Source organism: Rousettus aegyptiacus, unplaced genomic scaffold (assembly GCF_014176215.1).
Source record: "Rousettus aegyptiacus isolate mRouAeg1 unplaced genomic scaffold, mRouAeg1.p scaffold_m13_p_10, whole genome shotgun sequence".
Lineage (NCBI taxonomy): Eukaryota > Metazoa > Chordata > Mammalia > Chiroptera > Pteropodidae > Rousettus > Rousettus aegyptiacus.
The window spans coordinates 40,287,577-40,307,309 of record NW_023416285.1 but is presented as its reverse complement, the minus strand read 5'-3'; the positions used below and the strand labels follow the sequence as shown (position 1 = coordinate 40,307,309).

Genomic DNA, 19,733 nt, shown 5'->3' with positions numbered 1-19,733 from the left:
GATTATTGCCTAATATCAGTCAAAGTGAGATTCTGCAAACACAATGCCAAACATCCCTATATTAGTCCAGAGAGCCTTAGACTGGATTGTTTGGAATGACATATCTGCCATATGAACTGTTTTTTTTTTTAATTAATGTATTTCATATACCAGTGTTAGACTGTTAAGATTCCATCGTTTTGATTTTTTAGTTTCTTCTGCTATTTGTATTTTAAGACTTCAGAATGTACAGAAAAGGAAACAAGAGGCAAGAAAAAAAATATAACAGGCTGGGCAGAATGATTAGACAGCTGAGGATCCACAGTCCAGACCAATGGTTCTTGTATTTTAATTTACTTCAGAATCACCTGGAAGCTAATAAGGTTCCTTGAAGCAGGAATGGGTCTGGGCATTTGCATTTTTACCAAATTCCCCAGGTCAATATGATAAAGACCAAAGTTTGATCTTGACCTTTTGTCTAATCCCTTCCTTGCTACTCAAGGTCCAGGAATGAGTAGTATGGCATCACCTGGGAGGTGGTTAGAAGTGCAGAAAATTGTGCCCCACCCCAGATCTACGGCATCAGAAACGCATTTCATCAAGACCCCTGGGTGATTCACACACATAGTAAGGTTGAGAAGCACTGGTTCTCAACCTGTCTGCCCACTGGAATCTCCTGGGAGAGTCTGTTTTAAGTATATGGGTTTGCCTGGACTTTTGGGTTTTTAAAAGCTATTTAAAGTTCAGCAAAATGTAACCAATGTTACCCCCAATAAATTTAATTTAGAGAGAGAGAGAGAGAGAGAGAGAGAGAGAGAGAGAGAGAGAAGTTCAGTAAAATTTGTAAAAAAAAAAAATCTTATAAGAAAAGTCACAGCATAAATATTGGTGCAGCGCTATCACGTTTAGCTCAAATGGTCTTATCAACTGCACTATTTCATGAGCTGCCCCCAACATGCTACTAATGGGGAAATGTTCATTAGTGGCCGTCACCAAATTTAAGAGATTTTATTTGTATAACTTTTTGTTTCAATAGTTTAGTAACATAAACCTCTCCTTAGTTTCCCTTTCTCTCTCACTCCCACCCAAATTGCTTACCCTAGGAGGATAGGTTTCCATTTAAATATAACTTGTGGATCAAAAAAAAAAGGGGTTCTATAAAAAGTAACTTCACAGAGTGATCTGATCTTAAATTAATAACTGGACAGGTCATGGCGTACAGTCATGCCCCAGGCATATTACTTCTTAGTGAAAGGTTTTAAGCCAGCCCTATCCATTATTCTTGTGCATCTAAGTTAACACACCTTTGAAATATCCAGAGTAATACCCTTCAAAGTGAATATTAAACCTCAAGAGAGCACATAATCTTGTTACCTACCCTATAATCCAATCCCTGCTTTGCTTTCTCCAATCTCCCAATCCCCTTCCAATTTCTCCAATCCCCTTCTTAATTTCAAATGTATAAAAGAAGTTGCAAAACTGTTATTCTCTGGAGCATTTGAGATTTTTCTTCATTGCATATGTCATCAGTTTGGCTCATATAAACTCATAAAAATTCTCTACAGGTTTTGAGATTTCTTACATTGACAAACTTTAATGAAAATGTTTGGTGTTCAATAAAACGCCATTAAAATGAGATTCCATTTATAACTGAAAAGTTGACATAAGAGGAGCCATTTTTTTCCTATAGTGACATTGGTTAACTAAATCCAATTAGTTTCAGCTATATGCTTTAACAGTAAGGCATATATATATATATGCGTGTGTGTGTACACACACACACACACACACACACACACATACACATATTTACACTGTGTTCACTGCCCAGAGATTTCTTTCTGTCACCACATATTTGATCCTCTTTACCCTTTCTACCTCCCCACTCTTCCTCTACCCACTACCCTCTGATAACCACTAGTCTATAGTCCATGTCCATGAGTCTCTGTTTGATTTTCCTGTTTACTTGTTACTTTTAGGTTTATATCTCACATATAGGTCATATCATGTGATTTTCAACTTTTTCTGTCTTGCTTATTTTGCTTAGCATGATTATCTCGAGGTCCATCCATGTTGTCACAAATGGCAGTATTTCATCTCTTCTTATGGCTGAGTAATATTCCATTGTATATATGTACCACCTCTTCTTTATCCAATCATCTGTCGTAGGACACTTCGGTTGCTTCCATGTCCTGGCCACTGTGACTAATGTTGCTATGAACATCGGTGTGCATATAACTTTTTAGATATGAGTTCGCGAATCTTTGGGGTAAATATTCAATAGAGGGATTGCTGGATCATATGGTAGATCAACTCTTAGTTTTTGGAGGAACCTCCATACTGTTTTCCATAGTGGCTGTACCAATTTGCAGTCCCACCAGCAGTGTATGAGGGTTCTTTTTTCTCCACATCCTCTTCAACATTTATTATTACTTGTCCTGTTGATTATAACTATTCTAACAGGTGTGAGATGGTATCTCATTGTGGTTTTGATTTGCATTTCTCTAAAAGCTAGTGATGTTGAGCATCTTTCCAAATATTTGTTGGCCATTTGTATGTTCTCTAGGAAGAAGTGTCTGTTCAGGTCCTCTGCCCATTTTTTGACTGGATAATGATATATATTTTTTTCTGTTATTGAGTTGTTTGAGTTCTTTGTATATTCTGAATATTAGACCCTTACTGGAGGCATTGCTTGCAAATATATTTTCCCATTCAGATGGTTATCTCTTTACCTTGTGGGTGATTTCTTTTGCTGAGCAGAAGCTTTTTAGTTTGATGTAATCTCATTTATTTATTTTAGCTTTTACTTCCCTTGCTTTTGAGGTCAAATTCATAAAAGAGAGGAGTCATTTTTAAATCAAGCTAGGAACCGTCTTGTACATCTTGTTCCTTGAAATTTTAGAATGTTTTGATTGGGCAAAGGAACATTTAGACTGAGCCAAATCAACATTGTATTTCAAACAACTATCTGTAAAGCTAGCAGATATCCTGACTATGAAGACTAAAAATTAAGAACACTTTAAAATAAGCGCCACCATGTACAGCTAAAGAATAACTTGGCTTATTCGTACCTATAGAAATTCCTTCCTTAGCTTATTAGCACCCAAGAGAAATTCATTCCTTCTACTCTTGTAGTTATTTCTTTTCCCCTTCTCACACAACAAAAAAATCACCTTCATCCCATAATCAGAAGACTTTGGGTTTCTGTCTGAATCAGAGCTTGCCAAATAGCTATTCTTCGATCTCAAATTAATTCTTGTTGCCTCTCACTTTGGCTTTTTTAAATTTTGGGGTTTACATAACCAATGAAAATACTAAGGGTGATTCAAAAGATTGATTGCAGATTATTTAGGAACTGAAGAGGTGAAAACAAAATGGGGAGGAATTAAAGAGAAAGTAAAGAGACAAAAGAACTTAGAGGAAGATCAGAGACTCCTGTTCTTTCTGGTTTTATAAACTGTTAAATGATAGCTGGATTCTGACATCTGGATTCGATGACCCAGGGCTGAGACTAATGAACAACTATGGCTGGTTTCCAAAGAAAGCTGTAGTTAACAAATTGAAGGACTATTTCTTCAAAGTGGTTTAATTAGAATGTTCCAATATTGGAGCTACAAAATAACTTGAAGGCTACACCTGGAAAACGAGGTTCTCTTCAAACTGGAGAAATAAAAGGACAACTGAATATTACTGATGTTATCAAAATAAAAATTTAATCATAGTGGCACAAAGTAAAGTTTTACAGATTACCCTGATTGCTTCCTCTTTTTGCACCAGAAAATCTTGGAACAGCAGCTGAACCAAAGGCGTTTCAGCTCCAAACCTGAAAAGAGAAGGAAACCCTCTATGTAATTATTCCCTTTGAATGACTTTGCAAATCTTCTCTTTCCTCTTTTCTGTTTCTCTAGTTTTATTCTCGTCAAGTTGGAAAGGATTTTGCTGCTTCTAAAAGAGCCAACATATCCCACCTAGAAAGAATTAAGAAAGACAGTCCCATTTGCTTAGCATACCATTTGGACAGACAATGACTTTGCTATAGATGTTCAATAACCACAGTTGCCATGTGGGCCTATGTATATGTAAAAGTTTTGCACATCTTCAGTACATTTTAGGTTCTAGATCAGTTGGCCTCTTCTGGCAGAGCAAGAAAGCTCCATTTTATTTAATTTGTCCCGTTGCCTACAATAAAAGAGGAAACAGAACAGTGTTTTGAAGAGGTAGAGGACTTTTGTTGCGTTTGGTGAAATGGGATTGGTTATTCTCTCCATTAGAAAAGAATTAATTGCACTGTTTTGGAGATACTGAGGATTAGGACATTCCTAGGCATATTTTATTTCATAATTAAGAGTAGTGGCTTATGTATGGAGATAGACTTGAAATCTGGGACCTATGCTGCTATGATATTTATCAGTTAAATACAAAATATGTTTGCAAATCCCACAGAACAGGAAGGTCAGGCTGGCCTGAACAATGCTACCCGCCTGGCCTCTTAAGAGTACAGCCAAGTTTTCGTTTTGGCTTTGCTTTTGTAAAGCTGCTTCCTCCTTGGACAAGAGCAATTCAGCCTTTTCTGAAGCACGTCTACCAGCAGGGACACATTAGGAAACATCCAACAAATTCCTGTAGTTCTGTTTCCTTTGACTTTCACTGGCAGAAAACTTGGCAAGTTGTACTTTTTCCTGAAGCACAATCACCAAAGCTGTTGGTGTCTTCAGCTCTTCTCTAACAAAATGGTTAAAAAGTCTTCCAAACATCCCAGCAGATTCCAAAATCCCAGTTTAACACTATGTCCATTATTCCTCTAGGTACTGCTTGCTTGACTCTCCCAAGGTTTCCATGGTAAAGTCAAGATTCTAAAAATTATATAATCATTAAACCCTTGAAGTATGTGTTCTAATAACATTTTAAGTTGCAAAAGTTCTTTTCAGTATTGGAACAGTTGGGGTCTGAACTTTTCTTTTCACACTACCTTCCAATATTCATACTGATTCTAATTCATTTGGTATAAAAAAGAAGAACTAACCATTTAAAACAACTCACAGATATATACTTCATTCTGAAAATTTATCCTCCTCTTTCACTTTCGTAAAGGTACTCTTACCCTTTCTTTGCATGTGGTCACCAGTCCCAACACTTCTTTCTTGATAATGTTTAAGACATCTGTCTATTTCCATTCCCTCTGACCTTACCTTAGCTTAGCCCTATATTACTTTATATCTGCACCGTTTTCTAACTATTCTGTGGCATCAACACTCACTCCTTTAATCCAATCTAAACTATTCTATATTTTGGTCTCAGTATACTCTTTATTCTAGAACCACCAAACTCTTCCTTCATATCATTGCCTGTTGAAAAACTATTTGTTCTTCTCCCTATTAAAAGAATCAACTTCAAACTTCTGAGCCTGACATGTACAGCCACCACAACCTGATGTTAAGAGGCTTTTGCCCCACTCTTCTTTTGTAAGACAGCTAGACTGCAGTGCTAGAGGTCAAAATGCATTTCATAACCATGCCTCTTATTTCTCACTGTTGTCTCTTTGCTCACATTTTTGCATCTCATGCCTTCCCCAACTCTCACATATTCGAGTACAATGTATTTTTAAGGTCAAGATTTTTTAAGACCAAACTTCTCCATGAAGCCTTCCTTGCTTGACCACTTTAGCCTACAATGGTCTCCCTCTGCTTTGAGCTCTTAACACTTAGTCTCATTTCCATTCTTTGGCAATCTAATCATTTGCTGCTTCTTAAATGTCCCCCAAATCACATCTTGTATTGTCATTTAACTCTGACATGTTTACATTTTTTTCTCCTCAACTAAATCATCAGCTTTTCCATTCATTCAACACATATGTACTGGATTTACTTAGTGCCAGGTACTATGCTAGGTACGGAGGGGAAAGTCTCTATTTTCTCCTTATACTAAGTTCTTAAAGCCATATTTTCTTAATGCATAACAAGTAGGTTTCAGGCACGACTGCTTTACTAGAGATCCCTGCCACACTCTTCATCATCCAATGGAGAAATTTGTCAAGGGCATTAAAGAATATCAAAAGGCTAATTTTTGTGAACTTTTCCTGGGTCTTTAATACTATATTGTTATTCCCTACCTACTGGGACTTTTATAAAAATCACATTTGAATATCACCATCAGAAGCAGACTCTGTAAGATGGTATGATATGGTTCATACCAAGTGGTATAAACAGGGCTGGATGCTAGGCTCCTCCTTTATAGCTAAAATCTTAATAATATAGAACTGTGGTCAATTTGAACAAATGCCCTTCTGTAACTGAGATTAGGAGGACAAGCAACCTGTTATGGGTTGATGAGAGAGAATAAATTTGAGCTTTTGAAAATCTTTTTTGAGGGGCATTTTTTGTAGGCTGAGAAGCCTATTCAAAAGTTTACCTGGACTTTAAAAATTAATACTTGGTGATTAAAATTACAAACTTAGCACTCTAGTTTTCCTTAAGACTGTAAATTCAGTTTACAAATGCTATTGCTCTATTTGTAATTCTAGCAAATTGTATTATTCACTTCTAAGAGATCTTTCAATAATATTTGATCTAATTTACAAACATAGTTAATTAAATATTCTCAAACACTCTAGACTGTACTTGGAAGAAAATATTTACTTTCCTTAGTGTATTGGGGGTCTTCTAGACCACCTCCACATTTAGAGATTCATGGAAGAATTCCACATTTATGGAAGGATTTATAGAACTTGATATATAGCTCTACTCAGGATTTACTATAGCAATGTTATAAGGATACATAGCTGGATCATAAAGGGAAGATCATCATGGTCTAGAGCACTCCATCTTCCAACTTCCTTTTCCCCCCTCCTCCCTCCCATGAGGGGTTATAGAGAGCACACTATTCTCAGCAATGAAGATTCGACAACATGTGGGCAAAAATTTGATTAGGGATGTTCACTAGAGACTTAGAGCCCAAGGTTTTTACTGGGGGATGGGTAAATAGGCACACTCTGCCTAGAATTAACCAAAATTTCAGATTCCAAGAAGGAAAGCAGACATTCATTACAAACCATATTGTCTGCATAAACCACCCTTATTAGTTAACTGTTGTCTGGGAGCACTCTGTTACTCAACTTTCCAGATACCATCAAGGATACATCTTGAGAGCAGGCCTTCCTAAGGACAGCAGTCTCAGGTCTGCTGTGTCAACTCTTTTCTGCTCACTTAGATACTTCCGTTTTTTATTTTAACACACTAAACCTCCCCGCATGCTCAAATAACATATATAAAGTAAATAGTTAAAATTATAAATATGATCAACCTTAGTTCTTTTAAATATCCCATAATTTTCTACAAACTTAGTAAGATTTCAACTTTAAATCAAAAACATGAATCACTTCTTTAATTACACATTGCAACTGGGTGAACAAAATCAGTCTCATATTCTCTTCACTAATAGAAATATATAAAATAACCAGTAGGGGAAAATTCTTTAATATAAAAGTATTAATATGGATTTGATTGTTTTAAACATGTGTGTGATTAATCCCAACTCTTCTTAGAATGAAAGAACACTAAGGAAACTAAATGTCACCCTAGCACTGTTGGCAGATATCCTAGCAGCTGGTTGATGCAGACATCCTCCAGCCGGAAACGGAAGATTTCTGCAGAGATCGGTTCCTTGCCCTGCCCCTGATTTGTGGTTGATAGGCAACTTCAAGATGGGTTATTGTAGTATCTCTGCTTTTACATTACATATTTGCTAATTCTTCTGAGAGCCAACTGATGTCTACCATTTACCCTAGGTTAAGCATTGATAGAATGCTGATTTTTTTTTTAATTGTGGGAGGGGATGTTAATTGCAGGAGGGGACAGTCATTTTGATTTAAATCTAAAGTTTTTTTAACTTAATAAAATTCTTCATTCTTTCATATTCTTGCTATTTTTCAGGACCACCACTTTTAGATAAAAAATATATATATATATATCAGATTGAAGACTGAATGCTCACTGCTTATGATTTAATCTATATGGTCATAACTAGCTTTTCCCTCTTTATTTGTTAGAGCACTTTTATATTCGCAACAAAACTGAGTAGAATATACAGAGATTTCTCCTTTATCCTCTGCTTTCCCCACCAAACACTCTCTCCTCCACTTCAGCATACCCAGAGTGGTGCACTTGTTGGTCAGCTGATGAAATTACATTGACACATCATAATCACCCACAGTCCATAGTTTAAATTAGGATTTAAATTACTACATTCTATGGATTTTGACAGATATATAATGATGTGTTATCCATCATTATAGTATCATATTAAATAGTGTCCCTGCCCTAAAAATTCTTTGTGCTCCACATTCCTCCTTTCCCCATACCCACTGGCAACCACCAAACATTTTATTGTCTGCATAGTGTTGTCTTTCCTGAATGTCATATAGCTCGAATCATACAGTATGTAGCCTTTACAGATTGACTTCTTCACTCAATACTATGAATTCCTCCCTGTCTTTTCATGGTTTGATATCTCATTTCTTTTTAGCACTGGATAATATTTCATTGTCTGGATGTACCACAGTTTATTTATCCATTCACCAAAGGATATCTTGGTTGCTTCTATTTTGGCAATTATGAGTAAAGCTACTATAAATATCCATGTCGACGTTTTTGTGAGGGCAAGTTTTTTACTCATTTGGGTAAAAAGAGGGGAACATGATTACTGAATCCTGTGCTACTATATGTTTCATTTTGTAAGAAACTGCCAAACTGTCTTTCAAAGTGGCTGTACCAATTTGCACTCCCACCAACAATTAATATGAGTTCTTGTTGCTCCACATCCTGACTAGTATTCGATGTCAGTGTCCTGGATTTTAGTCTCCCTAATAGGTATATAGTAGTAGTATTTCATTGTTTTAATTTGTAATTCCTTAATAACATATGATATAAAACATCTTTTATATGCTTTTTTACCATCTGTATACCCTCTTTGATAAAGTGTCTGTTCAGGTCTCTTGTGCCTTTTTTATTTGGATTGTCTCTTATTGTTGAATTTTAAGTGTTCTTTGTATATTTTTGATAACAGTTCTTTATCAGATATCTTTTGCAAATATTTTATCCCAGTCTATGGTTTGTCTCCTCATTCTTTTGATGATATCTTTCACAAACCAGATGTTTTAATTTTAATGAAGCCCAGCTTATCAATTTTTTTTTGATAGGTCATACCTCTGCTATATCTAAAAAGTCATTGCCATGCCAAAGGTCACCTACATTTTCTCCTGTGTTATCTTCTAGGAGTGTAATAGTTTTGTGTTTTCCATTTAGATCTATAATTCATCCTGAGTTAAGTCATGTGAAGCATGTTAGTTCTGTGTCTTAATTCCTTTTTTTTTTTTTTTTTTGGTATGTGAGTGTCCATTTATTGTAGCACTGTTTGTTAAAGGTTATCTTTGCTTCATTGTTTTGCCTTTGCTCCCTTGTCAATGGTCAGTTGACTATATTTATGTGGGTCTTTTTCTGAACCTTTTCTTCTGTTCTGTGATCTATATGCCTATTCCTTCAATGATCTCATACTTTTCTGAGTCCTCTGACTTTGTTCTTCTTCAATATCACCTTGGCTATTCTGGGTATTTTGTTTCCCCATATAAACTTGAGAATCAGTTTGTCAATGTCTACAAGCTAACTTACTTGTTTTTTTTTATTGTGATTTCATTAAATCAAGTTGGGTATAAATGACATCTTATAATAGTGAGTCTTCCTATCTATGAATATGGAGTATCTATTTAATTATTCTTGTTTTTTTTTTCATCAGAGTATTGTAGTTTTCCTCATATAGACCTTTTCATATTTTCTTAGATTTATACCTAAGTGTTTCATATTTGGGGGTGCTAATGTAAATAGCAATTGTGTTAATTTCCAATTCCACTTTTTCATTGCTGGTATATAGGAAAGTAGTTGACTTTTGTAGATTAACCTTGTATCCTATAACTTTGCTATATCACTGTGGTTCTGAATCATCTATAAAAATTATCCTGGGACACTGGTATATATTTAATTCATTAACTCAGCAAATCTATTTTGGGTAACTGCAATATCAAAGCATTGTGAATTGAGGCAGTTCTTATTCTCATGGAATTTATAATTCAAAAAGAGAAAAGTATACCAGCGAAGATGCTAGACAGAATATTTGTCTTATCAATGATATACACAAAGTTAATAGTTCAAAGGAAAAAAAAGAAAAAAACTGTTGAGATATAATCCCATTTAACCCTCAAAGTCACTAGGAAAGATAAATATTGTTAGTCCTATTTTACAGGTAAGAACATAGAGGATCAAAGACATTTAGTAAATTTCTCTGAGGCTAACAGCTAAAAGCCACAAAACTTAAAGCTTGTGCTCTTTCTCCTCTTCTTCCAAGTAAGCAGAATTGAGGGTGGAGGTTTCACAGGGGAGGGAACATATAGGTTTGGAGATCATAATCATTTTCCATTTAGTGTTCTCTTCCTCTGTCCTTTCCTACTTTGGTGTTTATTTGCTTATTACAATATTTATTCCTATTTTTGATAGTTTGAAATTTTTTATGCTTTTTTGGAAAGATAGAAGCAAAAGACTTGAATTGAGCCTTATCAAAAAGCATCTACCATATTTCATTGATTTAAGATGCACACTTTTCTCTCATCACTAAAATCAAGTTGACCTTCTTAATCAATGGCATCTTACAATTCCTGCTGGCCAGAAGGCAATTATGACATAGTTATTGTCATTGCCTGTACAGGCCTGAACATCAAAAGTGTCAGCATCAAAACTTGCAGAATGAGTTTCAGTAGGTGAATGAAAGTTACTGAAACAATAGTGGACTATTCTTTACTTCTAGAAACCAAATAGTTCTTAGAAAGTGGTGTGTGATATATTTATCAATATTCCTGGGTGTTTAGTGTAGGCCAGCTCTGTATAACTGCAAAACAGTTAAAGAACCTGGCAAAATTGGTTTTCGGTTCCCTTAAGGATTATGTTAAGAAGTAGCTGTATCCTGATACTCTGAAGGCACAAAGGTAGCTGTTGTGTGAAAAACAGAAGACATCCATCGCTGAGTCAAAAGTGATTCATTCACATGATATCACTTATATGTGGGATATAAACCTAAAAGCAACAAAGGAACAGGACAAACAAACAGAGACTCATGGACATGGACAATGGACTAATGGTTACCAGGGGAGGAGGAAGGTAGACAGGGGGAAAAAAAATTAAATCATTTTTCAATAGAAACAATTGATTGATTAATTAATTAATTAATTAATTAAAATAAAAAATAAAATAAAGTATGAAAAGATATTTTTTAAGTGATTCAAAAGAGTTAGTGTCTGGAGATGAAGAAATTTTAGGAATAACAACCAATTAATTGTATTTTTATTTCCCTTTTTAGGTATGCAAAAAGAAACATGATTTAAAAAATCTCATCAAAGTTTAGAGAATTCTTTCAATAAGTATAAAATAAAAATTATAAGTGGAAGGAAAGCATTTTTCCCATTTAATTAGATGGGACTGTGTTGGTATATAAAATAATAATGAATTTTAGATTCAAGAGAATATGTCATTAGCAACATACTGAGTTTTTCTTGCTCAAAGACAACCTAAAGACAAAACAAATAGACAAACAAAAATCTCTTCTAGTAGTCACCATTCTCTCCAATTGTCAATAACTTTTTGACCCAGTTTTAAAACTGAATAAGTTTATATTTATGCCTTTGTGCTAGTCCCCTCTTTATATACATCTAAAGACATATTTTTTTAAAAAAAATCTAAGTACCCTTTCTAGGAGAATTACTTTGTGGGTATGCCAGAGAAGTTTAAAACATTGCTAATCCACATATAAACTAGTAATTAAATATCTTTTGAGTGAATTAGATATGATGACATATAAGAATGTAAGTAATCAAATATTTTTGTGTTACCTGAGGAGGACAAAAACAAATTGTAAACCCGTTTGTAATTGAGTTTGAAATGTTTTCCCCAACAGCTTTACCTTCTCACTTATTTTCCTGAGCTATCATTTACATTAACTTCATTTCAGTAATGATGATGGAGAATGTAGCTTCAAAGAAAAAGGAATGGTAGATATAAGTCCCATAAGGTTAAGAGTGTGCTACCTGAAACTAACATAACATTGTATGCTAAATATGCATCGATAAAATTCTTTTTTGGAAAACAGTGCTACCAACAGCTAGAAATAAAAAGGGGAACAGTTTGGCTTATTAAGAAAAGAGAGGATGTGATAGAGCACTTAAAAAGAGCCATTTTCAACACTATCTTAATATCCTCAGCAGGTAAGTCATGTCCAAAAGAAGAAATAAAACAATTACAGAAATAATTACCATATAATATATAGAAGATAAAAGGTACATGGAAAGGAAACATAGAAATTTAGAGAACACTTTAGACTGCTTCCAAATGACCAAAATACTTTGGAGAATGAACAATTCTTTCATGTGAAGGATATAGTCAAACTAGGATTGCACTAAGGGGGAAGATGGACTAGGCAATAAATATAACTAGGGAGGTGGGTTGGAGAAGAAAGTCCTCCTTAATCTTTTATTCAAGATAAAAGTAAGTTTGATCATTTTTCTCTTTCTAATCTGATTGTGTCAAAAGTATTGTAGCGATTTCAGGAACTAGAGCGTTTACTATAGAACTAGCTCATGATTAAATTGGCCATATTGTGCAGGGCAGGGTGTGAGCATATGTCCTAGCCTGCATAGGAAAGTCCCAGTTCACACATATCGCCCAAAGTAATTATTAATTGTTCCCTGTTTAACTCTCAGAAGTAAATACGGTTGACAGTTTTAGATGAAAAAAAAAAAAAATCATCTTGGCTAGTCTCTGGTGCCCTCTTGTGACAAAGCATGAAAAGTCTTTACAGAAATAACTTTTTCTTGAAGTTACATTGAGAATTTCACAGTCAGATATTGATTACTCTGAGAAGATAAATCGCCACAAAAATATGGACACCCCAAAGTGGATCGTCTACTCACTTCTCCCCAAAGATCTCAGCTTTCAGTTTCATGTCATCCAACTTTACCACTGAACACCCCTGACAGAAGTTGCTATCTTAGGGCTCCAGGACCCTCTCCCCCATCTATCGGTAATAGCTCCGGGTACGCTTTACTATCTCTAACACCACTTCTGTCTTACTTCTTGATGAATTCAATATACACAAAGGTTATTTTGCCAGCACACTGGCCTCTGATTTTCTTGAACTTCTCTAATGTTCTTGTTCTCCACCCTGCCTCTGCTATGCACCCCCAGGTGATACCATAAACATTGTCATTATCAATGTCATTTTATGTATCCTGCTCTCCAACTTCCGCATCTCATCTTTCTACCTCGCTCCTTCTAGTAACCAAGCTCCAACGAACCCCACTCCCCACTGTTCCCTTTAGTTTCCATGTCAGCTGAAATTCCATTATCATTCATTTCAGTAATACTCTTGCAAACACCCTCAACTCCCTTGCTCATTTTTTGCATTGCTACTTGCCTGACAAAACTCTAAATTCAGATGTTCCCCTCTCTGGGCCTACATCCCTGCAGCTGAATGTGGGTAGAGAAAAACATAAAAATAATGACTTATCTGACTTTAAATTCATGATCAAGAATCTCAATGCTGGGACTCTCAGTGGTGCCCAGAAATTCATACCTATTTCCTTATCCTATTCACTCTTCTGTTTTCCTCTCTCAATACGTTATGACTTCTTTCTCCTCAGTACTCTCTCTCATAGTCATTCTCACCGATAACCTTATTTCCCACTTTATGAAGAAAAGTGAAGCAAGCAAAAGAGACTTCTAGATTCCCTGCACCATACCTGCCCACCTACCGGCATACTCTGCCTTTCTTCCTGTTGCTCTGGCACAGATAGACCGTCCATAGTCTTGCTAAGGTCTGAGTCCATGTTTTCACACTGCAGTAGATCCCGTTCCCTCTTTCCTAACTCAATGACAGTAATTTTCTCCTTTCTCTTCTACATCATCAGATATAGAAGTATTACCTATGTATTATATATTTATACACTGTATACATACTTATCTATATAAGTATATCTATATCAATATCTATCCCTCTCTACTGGATCATTCCCAATGGCATGCAAATGTGCTGTTTTTTATTTCTTTCACCTTTAACAACATCTCTATCTCATATCTTCCGACCACTGCTCTATTGCTCTGTTGTCTTTTACCAGAAAACTCTTCAAAAGAATTCTCTATACTCACTCCCCAGTTCTTCTCTCATTCTCTCTCAAATCCATTCAATCAGAACCATGAGACATAATAATAAGTTGTTGTTTTAAGCCTCTTAGTTATAAAGTGGTTTTATGAGGCAATAGATAACCAGACTAGGAGGAAAGAGCTTATACCCTGACAGAGTCACATGACTTTGCCTGCATGTATTACCAAAAGCCTGAGGAGGAGCTGAGAGTATAGATTCTAAGGGTGTTAAGCCAATAGGGATAAAATGTAATAATGAATCCGAATTCATTGACATGGGTACATTCCCCCAGGTTTTGGAGTATAACATGTTAGCTGGAATACTAGTGATAGAGCTAACAGTTTTAAAGGGTTAGCTAATGAAAGCCTGGACTCAATGATAGCCTAGAGTTAATGAGGTTGAAATACCAGCAATTCTCTTGCATACTGTAGGCAAATGAATGCAAATTTCAGACAAATAGAAATAGATGCATTATGTACAACCTGCTCAGTTACCTCCTAACATTTTTTGAAAGGTCTAAAAGATACTCTTTTCTCCAAGACATTATGAAATGCATTAGTGAGGCAGGCACCAGTATCCTTGAAGAGCGCTGTAGGTCAGAGATATTGGCAAGTAAGGCTACAACAAAAATGTATACCTTATTTCAGTGGAAATAAAGGGATTAGGCATGATCTCATGCTGAACTGTTAGAGACAATGTGGTATGACTACCACAATAAGCCACAGGAATGGAACACATAATTGGTGTTTTGACCTGCTGTATTTTGTGGCAATGGCTAATCGATTATGGGGTCTCGAGAAATCACAAGCTGACAGCTTACTGAGGTGCTACTTGACATAAGTAGGTGGAAAAAAATCAAAGCCTGCTAGGCAGAACCTAACTCAAGTTGCCAGTGTGTTTTATATTCAATACCCAGACCTAAGTCAGTTCAGAGACTGAGAGCCCCTGGAGGGAAGATCTGGGTACTTTTTGAGAAAATATTTTGCAACATGGCCATAAGTGTATACCATAAATCTTCCTTCAAGTCAGTGCCTCTTAATCTTAGCACTATATACATTTTGGGCTGGGTATTTCATTAGTGTGGGAGACTATCCTGTAACATACACACACCCATTTCCCCAGTTGTGACAGCTAAAATGTTTGCCAAACCATTGCCAAATATTCCCAGGGGAGTAGGGCTACCAGATTTACAAATAAAAATACAGGTTTAATTTGAATTTCAAATTGAAATGATTGCATGAGGGCAGACATACTAAAAAAAATATTTGTTGTTTATCTGAAATTAAAATTTAACTGGGTACCTTGTTGTTCATTTGGCAATACTACCTGAGGGACAGAATCACTCCTAATTGAGGATCACTGATCCAGGACAATGTTTCTCAGTCTTTTGATGTGCTGAGACTCTCATTAAAACACTGATACTTGAGACTCACTCTCAGGATTCTGATTTAGTAGACTGGAATAATGCCTATGAATTCGCACTTTTAATGAATTCCCAAGTATTGCTAATTTTTCTGGTCCAAGGATTCATCTTAAATAGTACTGCCACAGAGAGAGTTTTCTGCATGGCTATACACTTGAGCAAAGGAAATATCCAATGTTTCTGGAGATTATTAGATACTATCTTTAAGATTACATTGACCCTCAGCAATACAAAATTTCACCAGGTTCAAAAATTCAGAGTAGCAACTTATGGAGATCAGCACGTAGATGGAGTCTTGGCCTAAATTAGTCTAGCTCTGGACTCCTTCACATAGAGTGATAGCTATTATGGTACGAAGCATCAAATAGAACCCCTTGAAACTACCGTCCCACTCTTACTTCCTCTCTACCATAATGAGAACCCCAAAATAATAGCATATCCCTGAGAGAGTTGCAGGAATTAATACCAGCAATAGAAATTTATGATACAGGGCATTGATTCCTTCAGTCTTTCCAGTTCACTCACCTTTTTAGGTGGTACAAAAGTCCAGTGGGTCACACAGAATGACATCAGATTATTATGATCTTAGGTGGTGATGCCAATCTTGGCTGCAGTTCAAGATGTGATATCTTTAGTGGAAACAATCAACACAGCACCTGGTACCTGATATGAAGCTATTGACCAATCAAATGTTTTCTTTTCCTTTCCATCAATAAGAAAAGCCAAACACAATTTTCATTTACATGGCAAGAACAACAGTATCCATTATTGTTCATGTTCCAAGGCTATGTCCTCTCTCCTTCCATCATAACATAGTTAAGAGGAACCTTGATTATCTTGATATCTCAGAAGATATCATGCTGATTTTGTATATTAATGTCATGCCAATTAGATAAAGTAAGCAGAAAGAAACAAGCATCAAAACTGTGTGTGTGTGTGTGCGTGCGTGCGTGTACACGCCAAAGGATGGGGGTTAAATTCTACAAAAATTTATGGGTCTATTCCATCAGTGATATTCACAGAGGCCTCCGTTGTCTGGCACATGCTAGGACGGCCCTTCTGAAATGAGACACAGTTTGCTATACCTTGCACTTTCCACCATGAAGAGAAAAAACACACACCATACCTGGTGGGCCTCTTTCAAATTTCGAGTCAATCTATGCAATATTTGAGCATTTTGCTCTGACTCGCTAATTTGATAATTTGTAATGGTACAGTTTTTGAGTGGGGCAAGTACTAGAAAGGCCTCCAGACTTCAAGAGAAGCTGTTCTGACACTTGAGCCCTGGGACCTCCCAGACCAAAGGGTATTAGAAATGTCTGTTGCAGAGAGAGATTCTGTATATAGCTTGAGGCAAGCTGCAGTAGGACCACAGCACAGACATCTAGGGGTTTGGTAAGGCCATCTCCTCCTCTAATGACAAATACTCTTCCTTTGAAAAGCAGCTCATGGCTTGCTACTGGCCTAGTTTTTGAGACTGAAAATATGACCATGCAGCACCAAGTGACCATGTGACCTGAACTTCCCATCACGAACCAAAAAACTGGATGTATGTAGCAACATTTCCATCATGATATGGAAGCAGTATATAGGAGATCAGGCCCCAGCAGGTCCAGAAGGCACAAGAAATACGTATGACCAGTTGGCTCTAACTTTCAAGTACCTTCTCCTGCCACTATTCTACCTTTTCCTCAACCTATACAAGTGTTCTCTTGGGGTATTCCCAATGAGCAGTTCACAGAAAGGAATAAAGCTTAGGTCTAGTTCTCAGATGGATCTGCAAATGATGTGACACTGACAAAAGTGGATGTCCACTGTACTTTAACCCACTCAGGTATGCCTACAGAAGACCATCTGAAGGGAAATCCTCTAAGCAGACAGAACTGCAATGGGTGTTTTGGTTGTTTCTTTCATGGCCTGAGATACTAAGATTCATAATGATTTACAGGAAGTAGCTCCTGAATTGACCAGCTAGTTGGGAACTTGGAAAGAACTATTTGAAAACTTGGTGACAAAATGTACTATGTATGGGCTTCTTGTAGTGGCACAAGGTGTGAGAATATTTGTGTGTCATGTATATGTCCAGTAGAGAATATCCATGATGGTGCAGGCTGTCAAAGATCAGATGATCAAAGGATACATTTTGCGAACATCAGGACGCCTCTTTCTCCAGGCATCCCAGTGCTTGCTTAGCAGATCCATATACAAAGTGATCATGGCAGCATGGAAGGAAGTATGAGTTAATAACATGGTTTCAACCTCCTCAAGGCTAGTCTAGCTATATCTAATGCTAAATACCCAATTTACCAAAAGCAGAAGCCAATACTAAGCCATGATATGGCACTGCTGTCCAGGGTGACAGGTGGCCACCTACTCATTGCTGATAATGGTGGAATCCTGCCATCATAAACAGCTCTTTATGCTCTCAGGGATAGCTACATATTATGGATAAAAATGTACTTTCCCTGCCTGCAGAGCTTCTGCCAACATTGCTATAATGAAGTTACAGAATGTTTAAACTATAGTCAAGGTATCCAACATGACAGTCTCTAACCCTGGGCATATGCTATGAGCAAGGAGTTTTGGAAATGGGCTCATGTTTTCAAAACTCATTACAAACCCTCATCATGAAAAAGCAGTTGGCTTGATAGAATAGTGAACTAGCCTATTGAAGGCTCAATTATAGTGCTAGCTAGGACACTATGCAAGACTGGGATGCTGTCCAGCAGCACAAGGTATACATCTTAAAGCTGAAGCCAATAGAGCCAGAATGCAGGGGCTTGGAAATCATAGAAAGAAATGATTCCTTCATCCACACTGGCCTCCTGCGTGTTTCTCTAACATGTTAGACATATCTGACCTCTATTTCCTCTCCCCAAAAGCTTTGCTTTCCTCTACTCTATTTAAAGTTGAAAAACCTCTCCTGATTACCCTTTTCCTTACTATACTTTTCTTTCTAGCACTCCTCACTTTCCAACATACTTATCATTTACTTGGTTATTGTTTATTATCTGTCTTCTTCCACTAGAAGGTGAGTTTAAACAAAGGTTGTTCATTTACTATTCTATCTCCAGTGCCTAATAAAGTGCCCGAAACACAGTAGGAACTCAATAAATATTCTAGATTGACTTGAATAAATATCATAACATTTCTTGAAGAAGAATAAAGAAATTATCTCTAGTATTTATCTCTATCTACATTAGGGATTGATTGGCAGGCTTTTCTATAAAAGGATAGATAGTAATAACTTTAGGCTTGTGGGCCATACAGTTGATGTTGCAAACACTCTACTCTGGCCTTGCAGTATGAAAGCAGCCATAGATGGTAAGTAAATGAATGGGTCATACATGGAGAGGAAAGAGAGTAGTAGCTAAAGTCCTAGGAACTGGGAGGCTGAGAGGGAGTTCATATGGAAAGTCAGGGAAAGGAAATATTTTACAAAAATATATTTGATTTATTTTTTCTTCATGCCCTCTCACTCATCCTGATAGCTAATACTAGTGAAGTTACATTTTCAGTTCAACTTTGGCTTTTGAATATTATACATTAAAAACCCCCACAGCAATTCTGGGGAACATGGTGGAGAGAGAGACATCCTCAGATCTCTCCCCTTGAAACAGCAATAAGCTGAACATCTAAAACTCAACAAAAAACACCCAAACTGCACACCAGCACGTCTGAGTGTGGGATCTGTGCATAAGAGCTACCACAGGTCAGAACCCTGGGTGTCTGGCAGTGGACTGGGAGTAAGAAGCAAGCTGCCTCTCAAAGCTGCTAGAGCTCCCTGGAGGAGGAGGGAGAGAGGTGAAGATGTAGCAACTTCACTGAACAGCCCTGCCTGGAAGTGTTGTGAGTTCCAAACAGCCATTGGCAGGGCCCAGTCATAGAGCAGAAAGCAGAGAAGCAGGACGGGACCGCAGAAAAACAACAGCTGCAGCCCCGAACTCCCAACTCAGAGGGCCCCTACGCCCATGCCCTCCAAGACCAATCACCACAGAGCCCCAGGGGAATCTTAGCAAACATTGCCAAGACTGTTGCTGACACTGACAGGTACTGAAACTGAAGGTAGCGAGCATGATTAAATATCTATCAGAAAATA

At 36.8% G+C, this 19,733-nt stretch overlaps 1 protein-coding gene across 3 annotated transcripts in view; it reads right to left on the bottom strand.

Moving 5' to 3' along the window:
• The window catches only part of LOC107518948 (broad substrate specificity ATP-binding cassette transporter ABCG2), a 106,238-nt gene that overhangs the window by 75,590 nt on the left and 10,915 nt on the right, over nt 1-19,733 (bottom strand). For all 3 annotated transcript variants that reach the window (XM_036227717.1, XM_036227722.1, XM_016161099.2), the window contains exon 3: nt 3,730-3,802. In XM_036227717.1, coding sequence (XP_036083610.1) covers nt 3,730-3,802 — 73 coding nt within the window. The remainder of the gene's footprint in view (nt 1-3,729; nt 3,803-19,733) is intronic.